Source organism: Equus caballus, chromosome 25 (assembly GCF_041296265.1).
Source record: "Equus caballus isolate H_3958 breed thoroughbred chromosome 25, TB-T2T, whole genome shotgun sequence".
Lineage (NCBI taxonomy): Eukaryota > Metazoa > Chordata > Mammalia > Perissodactyla > Equidae > Equus > Equus caballus.
The window spans coordinates 24,600,017-24,624,746 of NC_091708.1; the positions used below are offsets into that span (position 1 = coordinate 24,600,017).

The following is a 24,730-nucleotide window of genomic DNA, read 5'->3' on the forward strand; positions in this document are numbered from 1 at the left end:
TGTAGTGTTTCTCAAAGTGTAGTCCCAGAATCCACTGCAAAAGGTTTTGTGGGGGAGGGTCCCAAAATTTGTATCTAAATGAAGAATATCATGCGATTCTAAGGTACTCTAAAATTCGAGAACCTCTAGTTAAAGTTTTTCATACTTGCCCAGTTAACCTAATGAGCTGAATTCATTTCATATTCCTCTACTTTCTCTAGCTTCTCATTGTTTTTTATTTTAAAGATTTTATTTTTCTTTTTCTCCCCAAAAGCCCCTGGTAGATAGTTGCATATTTTTAGTTGTGGGTCCTTCTAGTTGTGGCGTGTGGGATGCTGCCTCAGCATGGCTTGACGAGCGGTGCCATCTCTGCGCCCAGGATCCGAACCAGCGAAACCCTGGGCCGCCGAAGCAGAGTGCACAAACTTAACCACTTGGCCACAGGGACGGCCCCTCTAGATTCTCTTTGACGTCCCCTCCATTTTCAGCCAGCCTAGGGGAGGTGGGTAGCGGAGAAAGGAGAACACATATTCAGACCTGGGACTGGAGAGCTTCTTCACTGCCGGCAGCCCTGTTTCCTCAGCTTGGCTTGCTGCTGTGAGATGAAGCCAGGGGTTCATTTAGTTGAGCTTGCTCTGTTCTTTTAAAGTCTCAGGGCCTTGACTCACTCTGCTCCTTCATTCTAGAATGCCTTTCTCTCCCAACTCCACCTCTCCAAAATCATCTAGTTATTAGAACTCTCTAAACAATTCTGGAGTTTCTCAGCCATTTTTGCTATGCTCTCAGTAATCCATGCAAGTGCCCATTCATACATTCAACAAATATCTATTGAGCACCTACTATGTACAAGGTGCTGTTCTAGGGCCTGGAGACTGGATCTTCATGAATCAAACCGGATAAAAATCCTTATCCTTGTGGAATTGATATTCTAATGAAGAAGACGGACAATAAGTAGTAAACAGACAAATAAGAAAGTAATATGAGATGTTAGGAGAAACAGGAGTATACAGGGGTGGCGGTCCAATTTAAGTAGCGTGGTGGTAAGAGAGCTTCATTGAGAAGATATGAAGCAGTGGGAAAGTCAGCCATACGGCTACTTAGGGGAGGAGCATGTCAGGCAGCAGTGCCAGGCAGGTTGGAAGCAGAGGGCAAGCAAGGAGGCCATTGTGACTGGAGCAGGGAGGGGGAAGAGGTCAGGGAGGTCATGGGTGGCCAGATTCCACAGGGCCTTGTAGGCCACTGTAAAAATTTGGGTTTTTACTCTGAGTGAAATGGGAGGACTTCACAGGGTTTTAAGCAGGGGAGCGACATACTGTTTTACGTTTTTTAAGCGTCTCTCTGGCTGCAATGTGAAGACAAGACAAGAAGAGTGAAATCAAGAAGCTATTGCAATAATCCAGGTGAGGCGGGATGGTGGTTTGGACCATGGGGGCAGGTGTGGAAGTCATAAAATTACATTTGTTTAATTCAAGTTGCGGCATTATGGCTTGCATTGAATGCATCACTAATATGCTTCTGCGGTGGGTTTTCCCAGCCTGGATTTCAGGAAGGGTAGGAAGGGGAGGGGGTAAAGATGGTTTGCGGTTACCAAGGAAACAGAACATCACACATCTGAAAACCTGAGATGGTTCTAGGCCTTTAGGCCTCTGGCGCAGCAATAATTCCTGGTCTGAGACCACCAGCCGCTTCCCAACAACCATGCGCAACAGGCCAGGGTGGGAACCTATGGAAAGCACAGGACTTTCGCAAAGTGGGACAGGCGCATTCCGGGAATCGTAGTTCTGCGCCCCTGCGCAGGCGCAGTGGCTTCTCCCCCCCGCCGGCTTGCGCGCGCAGCCCCTGCAGGACTCGCTTCTAGAAGCTCATTGCGGTGGCGTTGGTCCTGGCTGCGGGTCCTGCGGCAGGTAGTGGTTGTCCCGGGCCCCTAGCTTAGGGGCTGCGGCCAAGTCGCGGGCTCCGAGGGTGCACTGGGGGCGGCCTGGGGGCCGAGGGCAGCCGACTGATCTCGCTGTGCGCTCCCGGTGCTGCAGTTTCTGTGGGAGGTGGGCACTCTCCCGAAAGACGGAGCTTTCCTCCATCCCCTGCCTGCGCCCGTGGTCTCGCCACTTCGGTACTTGGACATTTTGGGCGGGAAAATTGCATGCTGTGTGTCGGGGGGGTGAGGGGCAGTCCCGTGTGTTGCAGGATGTTTAGCAGCATCCTTGCCTCTACCCACTGGGTACCGGTAGCATCCCTCCTGCACTTGTAACCAGAATGTCTCCAGATATTGCTAAACGTCTCTTGTGGGGCAAATTCTCCCCTCTCCCCCGTTTGAGAACTTTTTTCTGCCTGCGTCACATTTTCACGGAGCCTCTCTTGTAAGCTCTCTGGAGACCGAGACGAGTGTCTTAGTCACCGCAGAGTTCCAGGTGCTCAGCACAGCGCCAGGTACTTGGTAGGTGCCTAATATTTGGTGGGGGAATAAATGACGTCATGCATACTGTGTGCCCGGCTCTGTGCTCGGAGGTGGGTATTGTTGGTATCAGTTGCAACAGGAGGAGAATGTCTTCTCACTTGCCGCATTGTAGCACATCTCAGGCTGTATTGTCGTTTCCTGGGTGCTCTGTGAGGGCGGGGACCCTGTCTGACCTGTCCATGCCTGTCTCCGTAGTGCCGGGTTCCCAGCTCGTTGTGGACGTTCAGTTATTTGTAGAATGAAAAAATGCATGCAGCACAGGGCAGGCTCCGTGCAGAAGTGCACTTGGAGATCAGAGAAAGCTTCACACAGAGGTGACAGTTGAGAGGAGTCAAGTTTTAAAGAATGAGTAAAAGTGGCAGGAGAGGGAAAGAAGGCAGCATTCCCAGGAGAGGGAATGGCTCTCGTGCAAAGGATGGAAGGGATAGATGGGTGGCTGGGAATGGTGAAATACTTCTTCATGGCTGCATTGTCCTTTAGGGGCAGCTAGAGCTCAAGAGGTGAGCTCATGGGGTGGGGTCTCCAGATCATCAGGCATGGCCTTTGCATTTGAATTTTATCTTGAGACACCTGGGGAGCGATAGGACCATATTTTGCATAATAGAAGGTTCCTTGGGCTACAGTATGAGAATGGATTGAGGAAGCCAGTACTTAGGTAGTTTCAGAAGGAGAGAATGGAGAGGTTTGTAGGAAATAAAACCTCCAGAACGTGGTTATTGATAATGTGAGAAATTTCAGAGGCAAATATGAAATCAGGCTTCTGAGTTGAGCAACTGGTGGGAAATGGGTGACCATTCACTGAGAGGGAGCAGGAAGGGTTGAATAGGTTTGTGACTAGATCCTCTTGTAGCTGTGAGCCTTTTCTGACATGTTTTGTTTATGAAGAGGATCAAGTCTGAAGAAACTGTTTTCTTGGAGGTTACCTTTAATTACCTGTAAGTAACTCCGTGGCTTTTCATCTATGGAGAAAACTATTCTTTTAATACAGTACTTGGGCAGGGCTGTTCTAGGCTTCTGAGAGTATGTGTGTGTATGTATCTGAACCAAAGCAGGAACCGTGTTTTTAGGATTAACAGCTTGTTTCACTTATTTAATATCTTCTGTTTCTTGACAGTTTCTGCAAGGCCATACACTGAATTGTTGGAACCCTTGATATTTTGCTGTCTGTAGTGCCTCTTGGTGGACTATACTATATTCAACTAGAGTCTAAAGAGGACTGGATTCCTGCTGGTGACAGACATTGCGAGCCGTAGTACTCTTGAACGAGATGACTGCCGTCTCCCCAGACCCTCAAACTCTGGCCTCGAGTGAACAGAGCAAGGTCCTGAGAATGGATACTCGTGGGGATCGAGAAGCTGTGCTAAGAGGAGACCCCGCGGACCCAGAGTCCTTCAGGCAGAGGTTCAGGCGGTTTTGTTACTCAGAAGTGGCTGGACCCAGAAAAGCCCTGAATCAACTCTGGGAGCTCTGCATTCGGTGGCTGAGGCCAGACATCCACACGAAAGAACAGATTTTAGAGCTTTTGGTGTTTGAGCAGTTCCTGACCATTTTGCCTGGGGAGATCAGGATTTGGGTAAAGTCACAGCATCCTGAGAGTAGTGAGGAAGTGGTGACCCTAATAGAGGATTTGACCCAAGCACTTGAGGCAAAGGAAGGTGAGATTCATAGATGGAGGGAGGAAGTGGGAGAGGGCTCTTCAAGGTGCGAAATAGACTCCCCAAAAGAAAGCAGTTTATTGCTGGAAAAGAGTCTTAATTTTGGAGTTGAGGCTGGGTTTGAGTCGGCCTTGCGTTTTAGTGTGTGATCTTTGGTAAGTTACATAACCTCTCAGAACTTTACATTTTTATCTCTAAAAAGGAGATCTCTAGTTTTGTTGTGAGGATTAAACAAGATGAGGTGGCTGCTCAGGAAATACTGATTTCTTTCCCTTCACCCTTGAGCAAGAGGGAGCTGAGAAGACGAAAGAAAGAAATTTGAAAATCTTTGGAGTCACAAGCATGTCATCCGGCCCGGGCCTCAACTTCTTGCTCCAGCATGTACAATAGCATGTTTCTAGAATGGGGCCATCCAGTATCGGCGATGGTGGAAATGCGTTCTGCACTGTTTTTGCAGTTCAGCTTAATCGTATGAAATGTGGCTAGTGCAACTAAGGATTTGAATTTTTAGTTAAATTTAAATTTAAATAGTGATATGTGGTGAGCAACTGCCCTACTGGATAGTGTAGTTCCATAGCCTTAGGGGAGGAACAGCTGATTTATATTTTTATTACATTATTATACATTATATGTAAATGTATAAAATATAAACTATGAATTGCAACATAATTATACCATTGTAAAATATTGACGAAAAGACTTCTAGGGTGGGTAGCCCTTTGAGGGCATGTGGTTCAGCTTTTATAAAATCCCTCTAATATTCTACAAACATTCCAAATAGTTGTAGCATGTTATTTACCATAAGGCTCTCAATACGTATGTGTGACAATTTGTATTCTACCAAGCATTCTGAGAGAGAGAGGGAAATAGTGTTTACCTCCACAGAGGTAATTTGTGGTCACGCAGCTAATTGATGTATCTAAAATTTGGGTTTCCTGATTCCTCTCTGACTTGTCTGTCACTGCCACATGTGCGTCTCCAAAATTAGGGCCTCTGTGTGGAGGCCCCTGCAGTAAAGTTCATGAATTGGTTATCTAGCATTCTGTAAGATAAAACAGTTTCCTTAAAATGATCCCTCTTTTTTCTTTGATTACATAATTCTGATTCTTAATGGATAAGCTGCCTAAAATTCTTTCGTAAGAAAGTGAAAGATGATTTTAAAAAATACTTTTCCTTTATGAAAAGAAGAGCTGTTGAGATCTTAGGGTATTTCATACGTTTAGTTCATGTGTTCAGATTCCTGATTTCTGTCTGCAGGAATTTGCTGGTGACCACAGAGGTGGAGTTAGTTCTTGAGACCAGCTTGGTGCTTTCATTCACAAAGTGACTCTTTTGTGAGATGCTGTGCTAGGACTACGAAGAAAACAAATTAATACATAAAACAATATGCTATTTTACCTTAATATATCTTATAAATCATAAATATTTTGAAACCCATTATTGCATGAATACATTAAAACTTGGGGTATATAGAATGAGGGAAGTCAGTTTTTGAGCTTAGGGATTAAAAGGTTATTTTATGGGGTAAGAGAAAAGCTTGGGTTTTAGTAGGAAACTGTATCTGTGGCTTTTCTCTGGGTTTGAAAGAGTGGGGAAAACTGTTTTTCTGTTTCTTCTGACCTTTTTATCCAGAGGGACATATGTAAGAATTTCTAGTCTGAGGAATCCATTTGAAAGACTGGACTGTGTTTTTTTCCCCTCTTTCCTAGATCCAGTCTCTGAGGATTCTGTTCTTTCCCAAGAGGAGCCTTCTGAGGAAGATAAAATGGTATCTGTCCTTCCAAATACCGAGTCCTGGGTAAGCTTCCTTTCACTCGTTTTCATTCTTAAGTAAATATTTAACTGAGCTCCTACTGAGTGGTATAAAGATACTAGAATAATTAAGACAGTCTCCTTTTCTTCACATTCTTTACCTTCTTAGAGCTCATTATTCACATGCTGTTTTATTTCAGTTATAAGAATTTGTCACAAATCTGACTCTTATAAAAGCAAAAAAATGACTTACTAGAAGTCAACAATTATTCCCAATGAAATTAGGTAGCAATAGAATTCCATTTCCTTAACATGGTAAAGAACATCTCCAGCTGGATAGTGTTGGAAAATAAAAAACAATCTTCACAACGCCAGTAAAATGATAAAGATGTCTAACCTTACTGCTATTAATGAGTATTTTCTGGATATTCTAGCCAATGCAGTAAGAGAAGAAAGAAATGAGGTAAGTATTGGTATGAAAGAGGCAAATGGATATTATTTGCAGATAATACTGGCTATTTGGAAAACCTCAGAGAATCATCTGAATAAGTACTGGATCTCATAGAACAGTTGAGAAAAGTAACATTACAAATCACTAAGTTTCCTGTATACTAATAATTACTAGTGAGGAAAAAAATTTTTATTCACAATAGTAGATAATAGTGCTGTAGTAGGCTGATTAATGGCTCTCCAAAATATATGCACTTGCTGAGCCCTGGAACCTGTCAATGTTACTTTATTTGGAACAAAGGTCTTTGCACATGTGATTGAGTTAAGGATTTTGAAGTGAGATGAGGAAATGAGCTTGAATTATATGGGTGTGCCCTAAATGCCATCACAAGTGTCCTTGTAAGAGAGAGACAGAGGGAGATTGAACACACAACGGGAGTGGGGGGAGTGGGGGTGTGCGGAGAGCTATGTGAAGATTGGAGCACTAAGGCCAGAGCCAAGGAACGCCAAAGAATGCTGGCAGCCACCAGAGAAGCTGGAAGAGGCAAGGAACAGATTTTCCCTCAGAGCCTCTGAAGGAGTGCAGCTCTGCGAACACCTTGATTTCAGTCTTCTGGCCTCCAGGACTGTGGGAGAATAAGCTTCTGTTTTAAGCCCCCAAAGTTATGGTAATTTGTTACAGCAGCCAGAGGAAGCTAATGGAAGTGCTCATATTTGCTCTGTTACACTACCTCTCAAAATAGCCTGCAGAGGATGCTACAGAAAGTGTATTTTAATATCACTGTGCTTGTGTGTCATTTGGAATAATTGCAAGTGTGCATATGTTGAACACAGATTCCGTTTGATTGGGATAGAAAATAATTGCTACTTATAACCAACTGGAAATGAAAATATGGAATGTACTCACTGATAGTACTCTTATTATTGCCTGTAGTCAGCTTATGTTAATTCTCTGAATTTGGATTTGGGAATGTAATTTGTAGCTTTCATTTAATATTCTTCTATTAATCCTAGAAATCAGTGTGTTGGGGTGAACTTGATCAATGTTAGACATTCCAGAGAACCTTGTCCAGCATTTCACACCAGGGACTAACTGGAAAAGGCAAGGATTGTGTCATAATCTTGCTCTGTATCGCATATAATAGTCATATAATAGCTACCTTGTAGCTTGGGTTTTGAGTTCTTAAAAAGTTGGATCCTGTCATAACTATTTATATCCTAACCACTTCTCTGAATCCTTAGGATCTATTTGGAATAATCCACTGCAAAAAGACTGTGTTTGGTGTTCTAGGAATCCGTGACATTCAAGGATGTGGCTGTGAACTTTTCCAGAGGAGAGTGGAGGAAGCTGGAGCCTTTTCAGAAGGAGCTGTATAAGGAAGTGCTACTGGAGAACTTCAGGAACCTAGAGTTTGTGGGTAAAGACATCTTCTCCTCATGATCTAGCATATAAACCAGATAGCTTTTTGTCCGCTATTATTAAAAGATAAGTGGTATTAACTGTTTCGGCTGGGCTTGCGGGGGTAATATGACTAATCCTAAAAATGGGTCCTGAAAATGTACTTTTCTGCAGTATTTCCCCTAAAAAAGAGTTTTTGTTCATTGAACTGGAAATGTTGAGCATCATTTTACTGTCATCAAGGCCATCCCTTCCCCACTTTTCTCCTCAAATTTCAGTACTGATGTCTGTATTTGACAGCGTCTTCTCTTCCCTGAGGCTGTGTGTGAATGTTGGAATGTCTTTGTTCTATGGAAAAACAGCCATTTTCTCTTCTTTTCTCTGTAAGCAGGCTTGCCAGTTTCCAAATTAGATTTGGTTTCCCAGCTAACGTGGGCTGAACTACCACGGCTGCTGGAAAAAGAAATCTCAAAAGGCTCCAGATCAGGTGAGTTGGTGAAAAGTAGACAAGGAAATTAGAACAGTTGCTTACCAAGTCATTTGGGAAGAGCTCTTGAAATACTGGGTGGGCTAGATGCTAAAGTAGAAAGATGATGAGAACGTACCCCTTGCCTTCCTGGAATGTTCATTTTAACATGGGAGACTGTTTGGGTCCTCTGAGAAGCACCTGTCAAGGCACGATTAGCCATGCCAGAAACTTACTGGGGAGAATTCCAGTGAAGGAAAATGGAGCGGGGGTTGGAAGAGGCCAGAAGAGCTGTCAGAGCATGATTCAGGTCTAACACTTGTGAATGGGAGAAGGAAGGAAGGAAGGTTGGGTGGGAAGAGTCTTAGACTGAAGTTGAGTTTTAAGAAGGTTTTGGGAAGGCCAAAAGAGAGTCTTCCAGGCAGAGTTGCCTGGCAGAGCCCTGTGTGTCTCACGGAAATGGGCCTGCTTAAGTATCCCTGCTCTCTTTGTCATTGACTGGGCACAGCCCATGGGAAAGTGGCCTTGGTGTGAATGCCATGGTGGACTCATAGAGCAGCAGCAGGGACCCTTAGGTAAGTGCCCCAGAGGAGGAGATCTGAGAGGTGCATTTGTATGGATGCCATTGATAGAGATATCAAAACAAAAAGTGTTAGGATTGAGTGTATGCTGTAATAGTGGCATGTGTAAGAAGCAGTGGGAAAATAGAGGAGCAAAGGCTTGATTAACATTTGAGTTGAATCTTGGGCGATAAGTAGGAGTTCATCCAGTGGCTAGCACATATAGTATAATCCCGTTTTTGTTAAAAGAAAAAAATATACATATGTGTATGTCTAAATAGATAGACAGAGATTTTTAATATCTGGAGAATATTCATGTTAACCCTGGTTCTCATTGAGGGATTGCATTTTCTTGCTCCTTCCCTTAAAATTTAACAAGAAATATACTAAATTTATATTTTTAAAAATAAAAATAAATCATTACTTATATATCAATACCTTGGTTTGTTTTAAAGAAAAAAAGAGTTATTCACTTGGCTGTATTCCGTCTTCTTAACCGTTCATTTTAGTCAACCTGTTGGCCGTTTCTAGTATAGTTACACAACTAACCGACGGCAATTGTCTTACTATGTTAAACTAGCATTTGAGAGAGTAATTCCAAAAATGGGTTCTAAAAAATGTTTTGACTAAAATCTAGCAGCATTGGTATAAATATATACCCCTCCCCCCAAGATACTTATGTAAACAAAGCATCATTTAGATGTACAACTTGTTTAAAAAGTCACTTACAGCAGACTGGAGAAAAAAGTTTTTGACAGACAAAGCAGAGTCCATAGCCATAATTTATAAAAAGCTCATGCAAATCAATGAGGAACACTGAGTCTGTTAGAAAAATGGGCAAAGAACTTGGGCAGATAGCTGACAAAATTAAAAATAACTGACAAAATTAAATTTAAATAGCTGTGAACATGAAAACAAGTTCCCAGTCACTGGTCAACAATGAAAAATACATTTAAAGCAACGATACATTTGTTACCCATCAAATTTGCAAAGATTTAAAGAAAGATCATTTGACCAGAGATGAGTACCCAGGTACTTCTGCTCATCATATATTGTGTAGTAGTATAACTCTTCTACCCTTTGGTTCATTAATTCCACTGTTATGTCTCTATTCTGAGGAAATATTAATCATTTGATAAACATTCAGTAAGGAAATAACTAAACAAACTATGATATATCTATGTGGTGGATTATTATGTGACTGATTAAAATTGTCTTTATAAGAATACCAATGAAGTGGGAAAGAATTATGAATGAAAAAAGTAACTACATATTACACACAATTTTTCTATCCTAAAATACGTAGAAACTTTATAGAAGAAAATAGACAGGTTTTAACAATGGTTAACTTCTGGGTAATAGTATTTTGTGTTTTATATTTACCTGTTTAAAAAATAGTGTTATAAAAGTAACAATATAATCTCATGATTAAGAGCCGAGGTGACTGATGTGGTTAATAAATGAATTCAAAGTTCTGAGAAGAGCATAAATAGTGAGTATATGGTATTGGAGAAAGCCCTGTGGAGACTGTAGGACTCGAACCCTGGGCCCTGCCAAATTTATATATTTGTGATGGTGAGGGTGCTGTGGAATTGCATTCTAGGTAGTATGAAGTATTAAGACTATTAATTAAGTATTAAGACTATTAATACTAGAAGTATTAAGACCAAGGCAATAGGATTGAAAATGCTGTAACACGGACAGTAAATGGATGCCTGATTAAAGTATCCATAAGGTTGATAGGGCTGGATTGTGGTGACCTTTGAAAGTCTAGTATAGATGATGTCGCATATCTGTGATGTGATTAACTATCTATAGTTAATATTATAAACTTATGCTATGTGGCTGCTTTGGGGAGAAGCAATGTGGTCTAGGGACCAAAAGCATGGGCTTTGGTGTCAGGCTAGGTTAAAAATTTAGCTCTGCCACTTATAACACATGTGACCTTGGTCAAGCCATTTAGACTCTACGTGCCTAGTGGTCACATCCATAAGACAAGGATAGTAATAGGAACTACTTCATAGGGTTGTTGTGAAGATTAAGTGAAATATAAATGAAGTGCTTGATATGGGACCTGGCATTTGGTAAGTATTTGATAAATACCTGCACTGTTGTCATTATTGTTTGGAAAGAGAATAGATTGGATATAGGCAGAATAAGTTTGAACCAAATATAGGAATTTGAAATGAGGGTGAGAACTTGCATTTCTAAGTATGAAGCGCAAAACTTTCATCTTCCTTAATATTTTCCCTAACCCCTGTGTTTTACCTGGTTTCCCTGTATCAGCTTTCCCTTCCCTTTATAAGACTCGATTTGAGAACTGTCCAAGCCATTTTCCTTGTAATCATTACTGTCTCTCTTCCTATTTCAGTCCCAAATACAGCAGCTTTCTTTATTGCAAACAGGAAATATTCTGTTATTTCTTTTAGATTGTAAACGTAGAGGTGAATTGAAGGAATCTGTTCAAAATCAAGATGTTTGTTTGGAAGAAGCAACTTTAGATGAAATAATAGAAAGATACCTAATGGGTAGTGATTATGGCTTGATGGGAGAATCCTGGAAACATGGTGCATTAGAGGAGGATCGTAGCAATAAGGAATATTCACAATCAGCAGTCACACAGAAGAAAACGCGTGGGAGAGGCAAAAAGGGTGAGGAATTTGACCCAGAAAGGGGCCCCTTTGGAAGTAATTTCAAACAAACTTCAGACATAATTAAACATCTGAGAGTCTACTTAAGGAAGAAATCTCGAAGGTATAATGAATGCAAGAAGCCCTTTAGTTTTCATTCAGACCTTGTTCTGAACCGCAAAGAACACGGTGGAGAAAAGTCACGGAAATGTAATGAAGGCAGGAAAGTCTTAAGTCACTCTTCATCTCTTACTGACCATCAGAAACATCAGAAAATTCATTTTGGGGATAAGACTCAGAAGTGCACTAACTGTGGGGTGGCCTTTTTTCAAAGATCATCCCTTAGTAAGAGAAAAAGCTCTACGTGTGAAAAATGTCGGAAAAATTTATGTCAAGCCACCGCCTCGAATAAAGATGAGGGAACTGAGACTGAAGAAAAAACCCATAAATGTAGCAAGTGTGGAAAAGCCTTTGGCTATAGTGCCTCACTGACCAAGCACAGGAGGATTCACACTGGGGAGAAACCCTATATGTGCAATGAATGTGGAAAAGCTTTCAGTGACAGTTCGTCACTCACGCCACATCACAGAACTCATAGTGGAGAGAAACCCTACAAGTGTGATGATTGTGGAAAAGCTTTCACCCTGAGTGCCCATCTCATTAAACATCAGAGAGTTCATACTGGAGAAAAACCCTATAAATGTAAAGAGTGTGGGAGACCCTTTAGTGACAGTTCGTCTCTTATTCAACATCAGCGAATTCATACTGGAGAAAAACCCTACACATGTAACAACTGTGGAAAATCCTTCAGTCATAGCTCATCCCTTTCCAAACATCAGAGGATTCATACTGGAGAGAAACCCTATAAATGTGGTGAATGTGGAAAAGCCTTTAGACAGAATTCTTGCCTTACCCGACATCAGAGAATTCACACTGGAGAAAAACCGTATTTATGTAATGACTGCGGGATGACTTTCAGCCATTTTACATCTGTCATTTACCATCAGAGACTTCACTCAGGAGAAAAACCCTACAAATGTAACCAGTGTGAGAAAGCCTTCCCTACTCATTCACTCCTTAGTCGTCATCAGAGAATTCATACTGGTGTAAAACCCTATAAATGTAAAGAATGTGGAAAGTCCTTCAGTCAGAGTTCATCTCTTAATGAACATCATCGTATTCATACTGGAGAGAAACCCTATGAATGTAACTATTGTGGAGCGACCTTTAGTCGAAGCTCAATCCTTGTGGAACACCTGAAAATCCATACCGGCAGGAGAGAATATGAATGTAATGAATGTGAGAAGACATTTAAAAGCAATTCAGGCCTCATCAGACATCGGGGATTTCACTCTGGAGAGTGACTCTTGGAAGATAGTAGGATGGGGGGGTATTTAGTCAAAATTGTCCCTTATTTAAAAACCCAGGCTGTAAACTACCACAGCATTAATTAGTAGCTGCAACTTCGTTGGGTTGGCGGCTAGGAAAAATGTAATTTTTCCCATTGACCCCTCTTTCAAGGATGTCAGCTTTTGGTAGATAGTAATAGGGTTGGTAAATTCATATGAAAAGTGAAGAAAGTAGTATGAGATGAGAAATGATTCTAAAAGGCCAAATGTGCATTTAAAAAGCAGGGGAGGGGTGCACAGGACCCATCTTATAACCTTTTCTCTGGAGATTTCCCTCTCTTCTAGCTTCCCCTTCCACTACCGTGTAGTGTAATAGAAAGAGAACTTGACTGGGGTCAGATAACCTGGCTTTTCTCCCTGTTTGCTGACCCACTTGCTCTGTACCCTTGGGCAAATCATTTGACCTTTTTGAATTTTAGTTTCTCTACTGGTAGAATGAAGCAATGGGACTAATGATTTCTGAAGGGTTTTTTTTTTTGGTACCTCTGATATTCTCTGAAGCTGTGGGAATAAGTTAAACCTTTTTGATTCATTAGAATTTGCAAGTTTCTCTAGCAGAAAATTACTCCTTTAGGATACTGAACTTCGACTGAGTGAGAACGCAGTACGCTTTCTGAATACTTGATGCCGGGATTGCTAGGAAGTTGTAAAGAGAAGCAAGCCGGTGGAGCTCCAACAAGTTTGCCTTCAGGGAATCTTTTAATTGGACAAAGCATCCCAGCCTCTTTTTCCTCTGGCCACTGGCTGAGGGAATGGGGATCCTCGAGGGTGTGCACCTGAGCCATCTCAGCCATGGGAATAACAGTCCTAGGAAAAGAGATTCGGGGGTTGTGGGGGATGGGAGGAAAATAGAGCTATTCTGGACAGATTGCCTTTCGGAAAATACAATTCTATTTTTTAAAATTTTACCTATACTAAGTACAGCTTCCTGTAACTGGATTGTAAACCTTCTGTACGACAAAGGTCACAAACTAAAATTGGGCCCTTTGACATGTTTTAATTGGTCTGTGCAGTAAGGGGTGGGTGTGTATGTATGTATGTATGTAAAAGTGGGTGGAATTAGTGCCACCATTTAAAAATAAGGAAATTTCATACCAAAAAAGAGAAAGACTTGTTTTGAAAAATAAAAAGGCTGACAACGCTGGCCCATACTCTGGTGGGTCAGTAGCTGGTCTGGGGTAGCAGCTGCTACTTTTAGATGGAGAATCTACTCTTCTACTTGCCAAGTTCTCTCACTTATGTAACCTGACTTGCCCACTGTGGGAATTTGAAATTATGATCCCCTGCTATCGGGAGAATACTTATCCTAAAATCTAAAGAGACTGCACTGATAGTAGAATTCAGGAAAAGAATATAGAAAAGATGCAGAATGAATTTTCAGTTAAGTTTTCTGATGTAAAAGTAGACCTCGAAGGACTAGTGTACAGATTTTAGTGGATTCTCCCTTAGAGATTTCGTTGGTGCAGTCAAATAATAATTTCTAACTGAAAAAGGAACTAAAAACCCAAAGTCAGTTAGGTTTGTCTCTCAGGTCATAGGGTTCTGAAAGAGTCCCACTGACTCAACAAGGTATAAAGTTCCTAAATTTGAAATCGGAGGCGGCTCCTATAAAAAGAGCACTAAACCAGAAAACTTGTGGCTCATCGACGTGAAGAGATCCGTAATGCTCATCTGAGACTCAGCAGTATTTGCTGTGATTTTAATGGGTTTAGGTTTGCAGTGCTACCTCTGGAGGGTATTTTTGGTTTCTTGTGCCCTGACTTCTCCCAAAGCCTATAGTTCAAACACTGCTGTGTGATGACTTGATCTGCAGTTACTGCTAAATGGACCAACCAGAGATGGTTCAGCTATGAACGGAATATGGCTTAGGAGAACCACTTACCCTGGTTTAAATGTTTTTCTGAAAAGACGTAAATGCTGGTTTGATTTTTTTGAGAAGATGTAATTTATGGAAAGAAATATGTAAAAATTCTTGAAAAGAGGCTTGTTCTAGGATGTTATATCCCTGAATTCATAAGAGAATGGTTTATACCACTATCAATTGGGAATCTGGGACATAAATTTTTTTATAACGAAGTATAAATTACATATCATAAAAATCATTTCAAGTGTACAGTTCCATGAGTTTTAGCGAATTCGTTGAGTCGTGCAATCATCACCATAATCCACTTTTAGAACATTTTATCACCTCAGTAAGATCGCTCATGCTCATTTACGGTTTATTCCCATTCCCACTCGTGGTTCAAGGCAACCACTAATTTGTCTACTCTCTCTGTAGTGTTGCCTTTTCTGGACATTTTATATAAATGGATTCATATGTGGTCTTTTGTTAGTTTTTCACGAACGTGTCTAAGTTCTTCCATGTTGTAGCATATCAGTACTTTATCCCTCTGTATTAATAATATCCACTTGTATGGGTATACCATATTTTGTCCATTCACCGGTTCAAGGACGTATGGGTTGTTTCCAGTTTTTGGCTGTTAGGAATAATGCTGCTCCGAATGTTAACGTGAAAGTCTTCGTGTAGACATGTTTTCGTTTTTCTTAGATGCCTGAGTGGAGTTGCTGGGTCTTCTAGCCATCCTAGTGGTTGAAGTGGCGCCTGTGGTTTTAATTTGCGTTTCCCTGATGGCTAATGATGTTGAGAATCTTCTCATGTATTCTTTAGCTATTCATATATTTTCATTGGTGAAATGTTTTTTCACATGTTTTGTCCATTTAAAAAATAGGGTTATTAGTGAGTTGTAGTTCTTTTTATCTTACATACAAGCCTTCTTATCCAGTATCGACTTTCTAAATACCATGTTCTAGCCACAGAGGGCAACCTCAAACCCTGCTACACAATATTTATCCAAAGCTTGGTTTCAGTAACTACTTAGATACCTTGCCTAAAGGATATTTAGTTTGACCCATCATCTAAATACTTAAATTCAGTTTTGAATTCCGTCAGATCCTCAGAAGGTTTTTAACTTTTGACTCCTTGTAGAATTGCTTTTATTAGCTTATATTTAACTTTATGCCATTTGGCTACGTTGATGAGTATTAAAATCAGCCCTGTGATGTATTTTACTTTAAAATGAAGACCTTGCTTTTAAAAATGTTTCCTCTTGATGAGTTTCTATTGAAGAAATTCCTTTTAGGTCATAAGAAAAGACAAGGCTTCTCCTGTCAACGAATTTGCTTTTATTTCCTTATTTTAGAATTTTTTCTTTTTTTTCTGCTTTTTCATCCCAAAGCCCCTCAGTATGTAGTTGTGTATCTTAGTTGTGGGTCCTTCTAGTTGTAGCATGTGGGATACCACCTCAACATGGCCTGACAAGCAGTGCCATGTCCACGCCTAGGATCCGAACTGGTGAAACCCTGGACCGCAGAAGCGAGCATGCGAATGCAACCACCCGGCCACAGGGCCGGCCCCCTAGAATTCTTTTTTAATGTGACAAAATATACGTAACATAAAATTGACCAACCCTTTTTGGGTGTACAGTTCAGTGGCATTAAGTACATTCATGTTGTGCGATCATCACCGCTATTCATCTCCAGAACTTTCCCTCATTCCAAACTGAAACTCTCCTCATGAACCAGTGACTCCCCATTCTCGCCTCCCCCAAGTCCCGGGTAACAATATTCTACTTTCTGTCTCTATGAATTTGACTACTCTAGTCATACAAATGCAATAGTTCAGTATTTGTCTCTTTGTGTCTGGCTTGACTCATTTAGCATAATGTTTTTAAGCTTCTTGCAGTGTATGTCAGAATTCCATTCCTTTGTAGGGTTGAATAATATTCCATTGTATGTATATACCATGTTTTCTTTATTCATCTGTCCATGGACATTTAGGTTGTTTCCACCATTTTGGTTAATAACTCTTCCATGAACAGTGGTGTCATTTTCCGTTTGTTCATACATCAATTTCCTATCATTACCCATGTCTTCCTTGGGCTTTTTTTGATATGCTGGTATTTAGTAAAAGCTTGTTACCTGTAGGGCCTACATAAACGTATTTCATTTAATCTTTATAATACTTAACGAAGTAGGTACTGTCAACCTTAAACAGAGCAAAGGGCAATTTTGTTTAAGCACAAGTGGGTTTATTTGGGAATAGCAGAGGAATTTCATTTCAGGACAGGCAAACTATGGTGAGCCATAGGCAAGTGCGAAGAGACAAAAGACAGCTTGTATTAGGTTCTGGGGGGAAATTGGGGGAGGGTAGTTTTGAGCAAAAATTCATTGGAGGGAAACGACAGTTCCAGGTTGTGGCAGTTTCCCTTCAGCAGCAAGCGATGGTTAGTTTGTCATCTTGGGGGCGGGGAGGAATCGTCCTTCTTCCAGCTGGTTATGAGGCTGTGAGCAGTGGTTGCTGTGTGAGAACTCTCCCTTCATGGCTTCCCGACTCCATTTTGAATCCTATTTGAATTCCTTTATCCATTTTTCACTATTTTTTGCCCTTTTTGAAATGTTCAGAAGTATACCTAGACGTATCTGTGTAATATTCTGTGTTCCTAGTTTCCAAGAACTGTCTTACATCTTTCTTAATTCAATCGTACAAACACTTGTTAACAGTTAGTATATATAGGGCACTTTAAGGGATGAGGAGATAAGTGATAAATGTTCTGTACCCTGTAAAGATCAAGTCGTGTGTGTAAGACTGATGTGTGTATTGGAGGGCTAGGTGAGTATGCAGGTCATAGTATGGTCGCAGCCAACAGCTAAAGTGAACTGTGTTAAATGCTAAAAGTGAGATACAAACAGCACTGTGGGAGCACATAGGAGAGTGATGCTGAGCCGTGAAGTGGAGCTGGGAGTCCGTTCCACTGCTTGTTGCCACAGTGCAGGGCCTGCATTATAAGGACCTTTCCAGCCCTTTTGAGGAGGTTGTGCCTTACTACCAGGGTAGTGGGGAACCAGTGGAGGTTTTGCCTGTGTGTGTATTGCTGGAGACTTGTTTTTGTTCTTGCTGTTTTGTGTTTTCTTCAGAATCATTTCTCAGATGCAGAACTGCTTAAGCAAAGGGGAGACACACTTTAGGATTTTTTTTTTTTAAGATTTTATTTTTTTTCCTTCTCCCCAAAGGCCCCCGGTACATAGTTGTATATTCTTCGTTGTGGGTCCTTCTAGTTGTGGCATGTGGGACGCTGCCTCAGCGTGGTTTGATGAGCAGTGCCATGTCCGCGCCAAGGATTCAAACCAACGGAACACTGGGCCACCTGCAGCAGAGTGCGCGAACTTAACCACTTGGCCACGGGGCCAGCTCCCACTTTAGGATTCTTAAAACCCAAATTATTGTCTGTGAAGTGCAGCACATTCATACAGTCTCTCCCATGTGTGGAAACGTTGATGTCTATCAAGGTCTGACCTAAGGAAGCTTTTCCCAAAGCCAGGGCACCTGCAACGTGTCTCCGAACGAATCTTCTGGTGCTCAGTAAGTTGCATCTTGCTGGCAGAATGTTTTCCACTCCGAGAACATTGGGGCGATCTCTCTTCTGGACTCTCTTTCTTGTGGCTTCTAAGGTCGAGAGATTCTTCCAGGTTGGACTTCTTAGGTGTCTCTCCCTGTAGAGCGGTTCTGATAATCTGCAAGCTTTGCCAAATCTATAGCTATTCTGGGGGTTTTCCCTGTTGATATTCAAGATGTTTATGGTCTTAGAAAATGGGACCAAGGAAAGCATTTCCTTCTAAAGTGACAATGGATACATATTCCCCAGTTTTTTCTGCTTTGAAGAATCTTCTTCATGTTCTCTTTTGATCTGCCAGTACCATCAGAACCTTGCTTTTAGCTCTTTGAGCATCTTTAAGACAGTGGGTTTAAAGACTTTGTCTAGCAAGTCTGACTTCTGGGCTTTCTCAGGTACATTTTCTGTTGATTTGTTTTATTCCTTCGAATGGGCCATACTTTCCTGTTTCTTTGTATGCCTTGTGATTTTTTATTGTTGTTGAAAACTAGACATTTGAATCTGATAAGTGTGATAGCTCTGGAAATCAGATTCTCCCTCTTCCCAGAGTTTGTTGTTATTTTGGTTGTGTTAGAGTGTCTCTGTGTTGGGGATCAGTCTGTGGTGAATGCTTAAACTTTTCTTGGTTGTTCTCCAAGCCTGTCTTTCCCTGGGCAGAGGCAATGGCTTTCTAAATTCTCCCATATATGCATTTTTTTTTCAATGTCCAAAAAAACCCAGGTGATGTCCCTTTAAATACCCTGAAAGCCACTTTTGGGCAGTGGGGGTTGGAAGAATGGCCGCTGGCCTCTGGTCTCTTCCTCCATGATCAGAAGCAGCCATCCCCAGTCAGAAGCCAGAACGCTTATGTTTGGAGGAAAAGGTCTTCATTGCCCACCCTGGCTCCAGCAAGGCAAACTAGAAATGTGGGTTCCCTCCCCAGAGCTGCCTGCCATGGGGCTGGCCAGTGGGGGATGAGTAGCTGCTACCGTGCTGAAGGCTAAAATCCACCAGTATTAACTGCACTTTACCAGTCAAGGTTTCCCCTGGAAGCTACAAGTTTTAAAATAGGCTCCTGTATTCCAGAATCACTTAACATACTTTCCACCAGTGCAATTGGTTAGGTAGAGAAATGGATTCCTGCTGCTTCCTACTCCCACCTTCTCTGACGTCACTTCCTCCATGTCTTAGATTTTTATCTTGCTCTCTGGCAGATTTCTCCAACTTTCTGTTCCATCTCTAATACTAAATGTTTTGAATGTTTTATTTCTGTTGTCAAACTTATATTTCCAAGTTCACTTTTGGATTCCCTGTTCCTTTTTTATAATACTCTGTTTTTGTTTCATGAGCGAAATGGGTTTTTCTGTGAGAGGTAATATAGTGTCTTCAGTGTTGCTCTTACTCCCTGCCTTCTCTTTCCTCTGAGTTGTTTTTACCTGTCTTCTCTCTTTCATACTGGAGGCTCTGCTCAAACTTCTGGTGAGCGTTGTCTGTTCACATTTAAGAAGAGGGCTCTGAAAAGCTGATCAGAAGGTGTTTCAGTTACTGCAGCACCGTCCAGTAGGAATATAACGTGAGCCACATGCGTAACTGCAAATTTTCTAGTAGCTACTCTTAAAAAGTAAAAGAAAACGGGTGAATAATATATTTTATGTCACCCAGTATATTGATAATATTATTTCAGCATATAATCAATGTAAAAAAGCATTGATGAGACATTCTATGTTATTTCTTTGCACTGTCTCCAAAACCCATTGTGTATTTACAGTTGCAGCGCATCTTAATTTATACACTGAAGTTTTCATTTGAAATACTTGATCTCTATTTAGATTTATAAACCTTAGAGTTGAAAAGTAGATTCACAAAGTTCTTACTTTGTTGTTACTCTAACAAAGTAACTGGATCAGATATCAAAAAATTATTTTCCTTTATATTTGTATCAACATGGACGAATTGTTCATCTTAGTAGAATTGATTTGATTTTGAAGCAAAAGCATATCAGTTTCAAAACTCTGTTTAAGTAAATTCACTAAATCTTGTGTCAACTCAGTATTTTTTAACATCAGATTCAGTGAGGTATTGCATAAATGTAAACTGAATTTATCAATATCAACAAACCATTCTTCACATTTTTCTTGTATTTTGCAGCCAATTTATATAGTGTTGTTGATTACATTTAAAATTTGCATACTTACTAGTGTTGGAAAAACATAGTCATTTTTTATTTATATTATGAAATATTTCAATTTTAACTAACTTCTTTCACCTAAGTAGGTCACAAGTTTTTCCCGTTCTAAGGAGCTTCAAATTTAGCTCCTTCATATGCAGTGTGATACTAGAGAGAAACACGAATCACATTGCAACTATTTGTCTTTGATTTTTGAATATTTGGCAAACAGTTCTTTTGTGTCAAGAAAATCCTGAATTGGAATTGCTAGCACAGGAGATTTTTGGTAAATTCTCTTAACTCAAGTAAAGAATATTGGTAAAGAACACGAGATCATTAAAAACATTATCTTCAGCAGTTCCATAAACTGGCAATGATTATTTTATCAAATTTGCACATATATACTTAAGAATTTTAACATCTGTATCCATGAGTCTTTTCTTCGAATCTGCTGCAGAAAACCGAACACAAACATTTTCAATATTTATCGTACAATGGAACAAAGCAATGAGGGAAAACATTGTTCTCTTGCTTTAAAATTCCAGTACATCTGGTCTTTTAACATAGCTGGAGTCCCATCCTTATGATGGAAAGTATTTTTTCTGTCTCTAGCTGAAATTCTTTGACAGATGGAAAATTGTCACGAATATCTGTCGTGAGTTTGAGTTTTTAGGCGATGAATTGACATTTCTTTGTAAATTTGGTTGTTCTTTGAGACAGAATATGCACAGTTTTCATTGGACAGTGTCTCATGTTACACAACTCATCTAAAGCTAAATACTTTAAATTTTTCAAATTTTGAATCAATTGATCTTTGATAATATTAGAAACTTCTTGTATTCTATGAGCAAAATTACTTAGAGGTTAATTGAAATTTTCAAGTTTTGTAAATGTCTTAAGTCTTCCTCAATTTTCTAACCAAATTACCATAACTATAATGATTTCTTTTTATCATCTCTCCCATCTAAGATTCTTTTTGTTTGTGTGTATAAGAATTCAAACTATTTTTTTATAGGTGGCCAAGTTTACAAGCTTAAAATCCTGTTAGGTTATTTAAATTTCTTTGACGGAAATTTAATTCTCGTTTCTCATGATTAACTTCATGGATTCTTTTTTGACTATTAGGAGAATACTTTTCAAACTCACTAGATGGTTGCTGAAACATGACTTAAATATTAACTCTTGTCTTAAATATTGTCTACTGTATGTAACACTTTCGTATACAACAAACAGCTTCTTCATTTTGCTGTGCCTGCAGTCACTTGCAGTTGCCACTCATTGTGCAGTCGTGTCCCTTCTTCTGCTCTCTTTACTGTACTAGTCATAGTACTGGCTTCTGTATTGCACTGAATTCTGCCTCAGTAATATGCCTTCATTTAAAATTTAAATATTTTTCCATTTTTCTAACCTAGAAGATAATTGAATTATAATTGAAATAGTGTCTCAGTTTATGATTATGATTTACATAGGTATCACTGTGACTTGCGTGCTGTCAGCATAGGTATACTTGAACTTCTGCTATCTACATAAAATATCCAGGTAAACACATTGTGATGTTATTTCAGTGCATAGAAAAAACCATCTGAGCTGAATCAGTCTGTTGATACTGACTAGGTTGAAGTGCTTCTGTGATACTAGAAATAGTGCACGTTCCTGTACAAGCATTACGCTACAACAGCAATGTCCTATGCGATGCAACAGTTAAAGTGAATTGTAATTCTACCAAGATAATAAAGTTGTGTTTAATAGAAAAATACTTACTGGGCTTCAGTTTTTTTTAAATTCTGAAATGTGGCATTCTCTGTATTTCCAGTTCTCAGTAGCCTTAAGTGGCTACCATATTGGACAGTACAGAGTTGGAGTAAGCACTGTTAGCCACAGAGAACTCAATAAATCAGAGTGGCTTAACTCGATAAAAGTTTATTTCCCAGGCAGCCTTCCCACATTATGTAGCTTTGCCATCTGGAACATATGGCCTCCAAAGTCCCAGAGGAAGGGAAAGCAAGAACTGGAGCATTATGCAATGTTTTTAAGCACTGGCCTGGAAACAGCCTAGAACCATAGGTGTCAACTGGGTGCCAGGATGTCCCAGGGCGCTGTGGAGGACTCACAGGGGCTTCCCAGGATATTTACAATTTTAAGGAAACACAGCCATGACTATTAGAGATGGCACCAGCCACTAGTATTATGTTGTCTGGACCAGTTTAGCAGACAGAACTGCTGAGTATTTCTTTTGTCCTAGGGGCACTGAAAAAATGATTGTAGTCCTAAGTCAGGATGCTGTAACCAAGAAAGTTGGGGAACCTCTGGCTTAGAAATCACTTCTACTCTCTTCCATTGGCCAGAAGTCAGTCACAATACCCTACCTTAACTGCAGACGAGACTGAGAATTAAGGTCTTCCCTCATTGTGAGCACATCGATTGCTTCTGCCAGTCTGTCCTGATCCCGGTCCCCTTTCATTCTTCCCACACATAGTACATACTTTCTTTTCCTAAGGAAGACAATCCAAAGTCTGGTTTGGTTAGTGTTTACAAGTCCAGGGTCCCTGGATTAGAAGCTTGAATACGTGGGAGCCCTGGGTCAGTTTGTCAGCTTTCTAGAAGGGTGATTGGGTGTTCACTTTTTTTTTTTTTTTAAAGATTGGCACCTGAGCTAACTGTTGCCAATCTTTTTTTTTTTTTCCCCTGCTTTATCTCCCGAAACCCCCCTGGTACATAGTTGTATATCTTAGTTGTGGGTCCTTCTAGTCATGGTATGTGGGACGCCTCCTCAATGTGGCCTGATGAGCAGTGCCATGTCTGTGCCCAGGATCCGAACCGGCGAAGCCCTGGGCCACTGCAGGGAAGCACGCGAACTTAACCACTTGGCCACAGGGCCAGCCCCGGGTGTTCACTTTGATTTGCCTTTGGGATCCTAAATGTCAGTGTCTGTCAGTCATTCCTGGAGCAGTGCAATTTCTCCAGAAGGAGCTATGGTTTTTCCAGAGAAGGATCTGACCTGCTAAGGACTATAGGCCTGGCTATTGTGGAGCAGGCAGGAGAAAGCCCGTGGTGGGGTGGGAGCTGCATTTCACCCCCCTTATGCAGACTTCCATTTAATCTGTTTTCAACCTGCCACCTCCTTTCCACCCTCCTCCACGGCCAGGGGAACCAAGTGAAAAGCCTCCTTAGTTCTAGTTGGTTAAAGATTATACTTCAGTTTTCTGTGGAGGTTCTGGAGGGAGCGATAGTCACCTGACCACACGAGGTAGGAGTGGCCCTACCTTGGGCTTGAACTGCTCCTTATGCACATTTTCAAGCACTCTAATTTTAGCCCCTCGTTTTCTCCCCACTTCTGGAGTACCTGAGGCCTCCACCTCCTAAATGTTTCCAGATTTCATCAGTACTGTTTCAGAAGGCAGTTGTACCTTTTTCTTCTGTGCTAAGTCAATAAATTTTCTCTAAACAATATGTGTCTTCATATGTTATTGTTTGGGTTACATGTGTCTCAATTTTTTGTAGCAGCCTTATTGAGAGAATTCACCTCTCTTTTTTCCAGCTTTATTGCAATATAGTTGACATATAAAATTGTAAGATATTTAAAGCATGCAGTGTGATGATTTGATATATGTATACATTGTGAAAGATTACCCCCACTGAGTTAGTTAACACACCCATCACCTCATGTGTTTACCTTGTTTTGGTGTCTCTAAGTTTGCCTGTTCTGGACGTTTCATATAAATGGAATCATACAATTATTCCATTCCAGCCTTTTGTGTGTGGCTTCTTAATGTTTTCAAAATCTATTCAAGTTGTAGCATGTATCAGTACTTCATTTCGTTTTGTGGCTATATAGTATTCCATTGTATGGATAGCCCATATCTTACCCATTCATCATTTGGTGGACATTTGGGTTGTTTCTTCTTTTGGCTGTTATGAACATTTGTCTACAAGTTTTTGTATGGATGTAGGTTTTCAGTTCTCTTGAGTATACACCTATGAGTGAAATTGCTGGTTCATCCAGTAACTCTAGGGTTAACATTTTGAGGAACTGCCAAGCTCTTTTCCAAAGCAGCTACACCATTTTGCATTCCCAACAGCAATGTATGAGTATATTGGTAACATCAGTTTTCACGTCTTTGCCATCACTTGTTAGTGCTTGTCTTTTTGTTACAACCATCCTACTGTTTCCTCTAAATTTTTCTTAAAATGGAGTTTGTAGTTTTGTTTCTTATATTCTGTGTTGTTTTGGATGATTTTCCTGAGGAGGAGGAGGCAGAATTCTTTGCCTTAAAATTAGAAGCTCTTTGGTCTTATTTAACTTTTGATTTGGGCTGATAAGATGCTGTCAAGGATGATAAGCTGCCTAGTTCTTCATCTGGCAATGTCTATGAGATGTT

General features: G+C 40.5%; 1 protein-coding gene across 7 annotated transcripts; it reads left to right on the forward strand.

Annotated features, from left to right (window-relative positions):
- The first annotated feature begins 1,778 nt into the window (after window positions 1-1,778).
- ZNF483 (zinc finger protein 483) lies at window positions 1,779-22,105 on the forward strand. Of its 7 annotated transcripts, none has more exons than XM_023628642.2 (6): window positions 1,779-2,089; window positions 3,549-4,089; window positions 5,799-5,887; window positions 7,583-7,709; window positions 8,082-8,177; window positions 11,146-22,105. In XM_023628642.2, the coding sequence occupies exons 2-6, from the start codon at window positions 3,702-3,704 to the stop codon at window positions 12,708-12,710; spliced, it is 2,265 nt and encodes a 754-aa protein (XP_023484410.2). In that variant the 5' UTR covers window positions 1,779-2,089; window positions 3,549-3,701; the 3' UTR covers window positions 12,711-22,105. The 7 variants fall into 7 exon arrangements, with proteins under 7 accessions (XP_023484410.2, XP_070107203.1, XP_023484411.2 ...); XM_070251102.1 differs by having other exon boundaries at window positions 1,796-1,883; window positions 8,079-8,177; XM_023628643.2 differs by having other exon boundaries at window positions 1,796-1,883.
- Window positions 22,106-24,730: the final 2,625 nt, after the last annotated feature.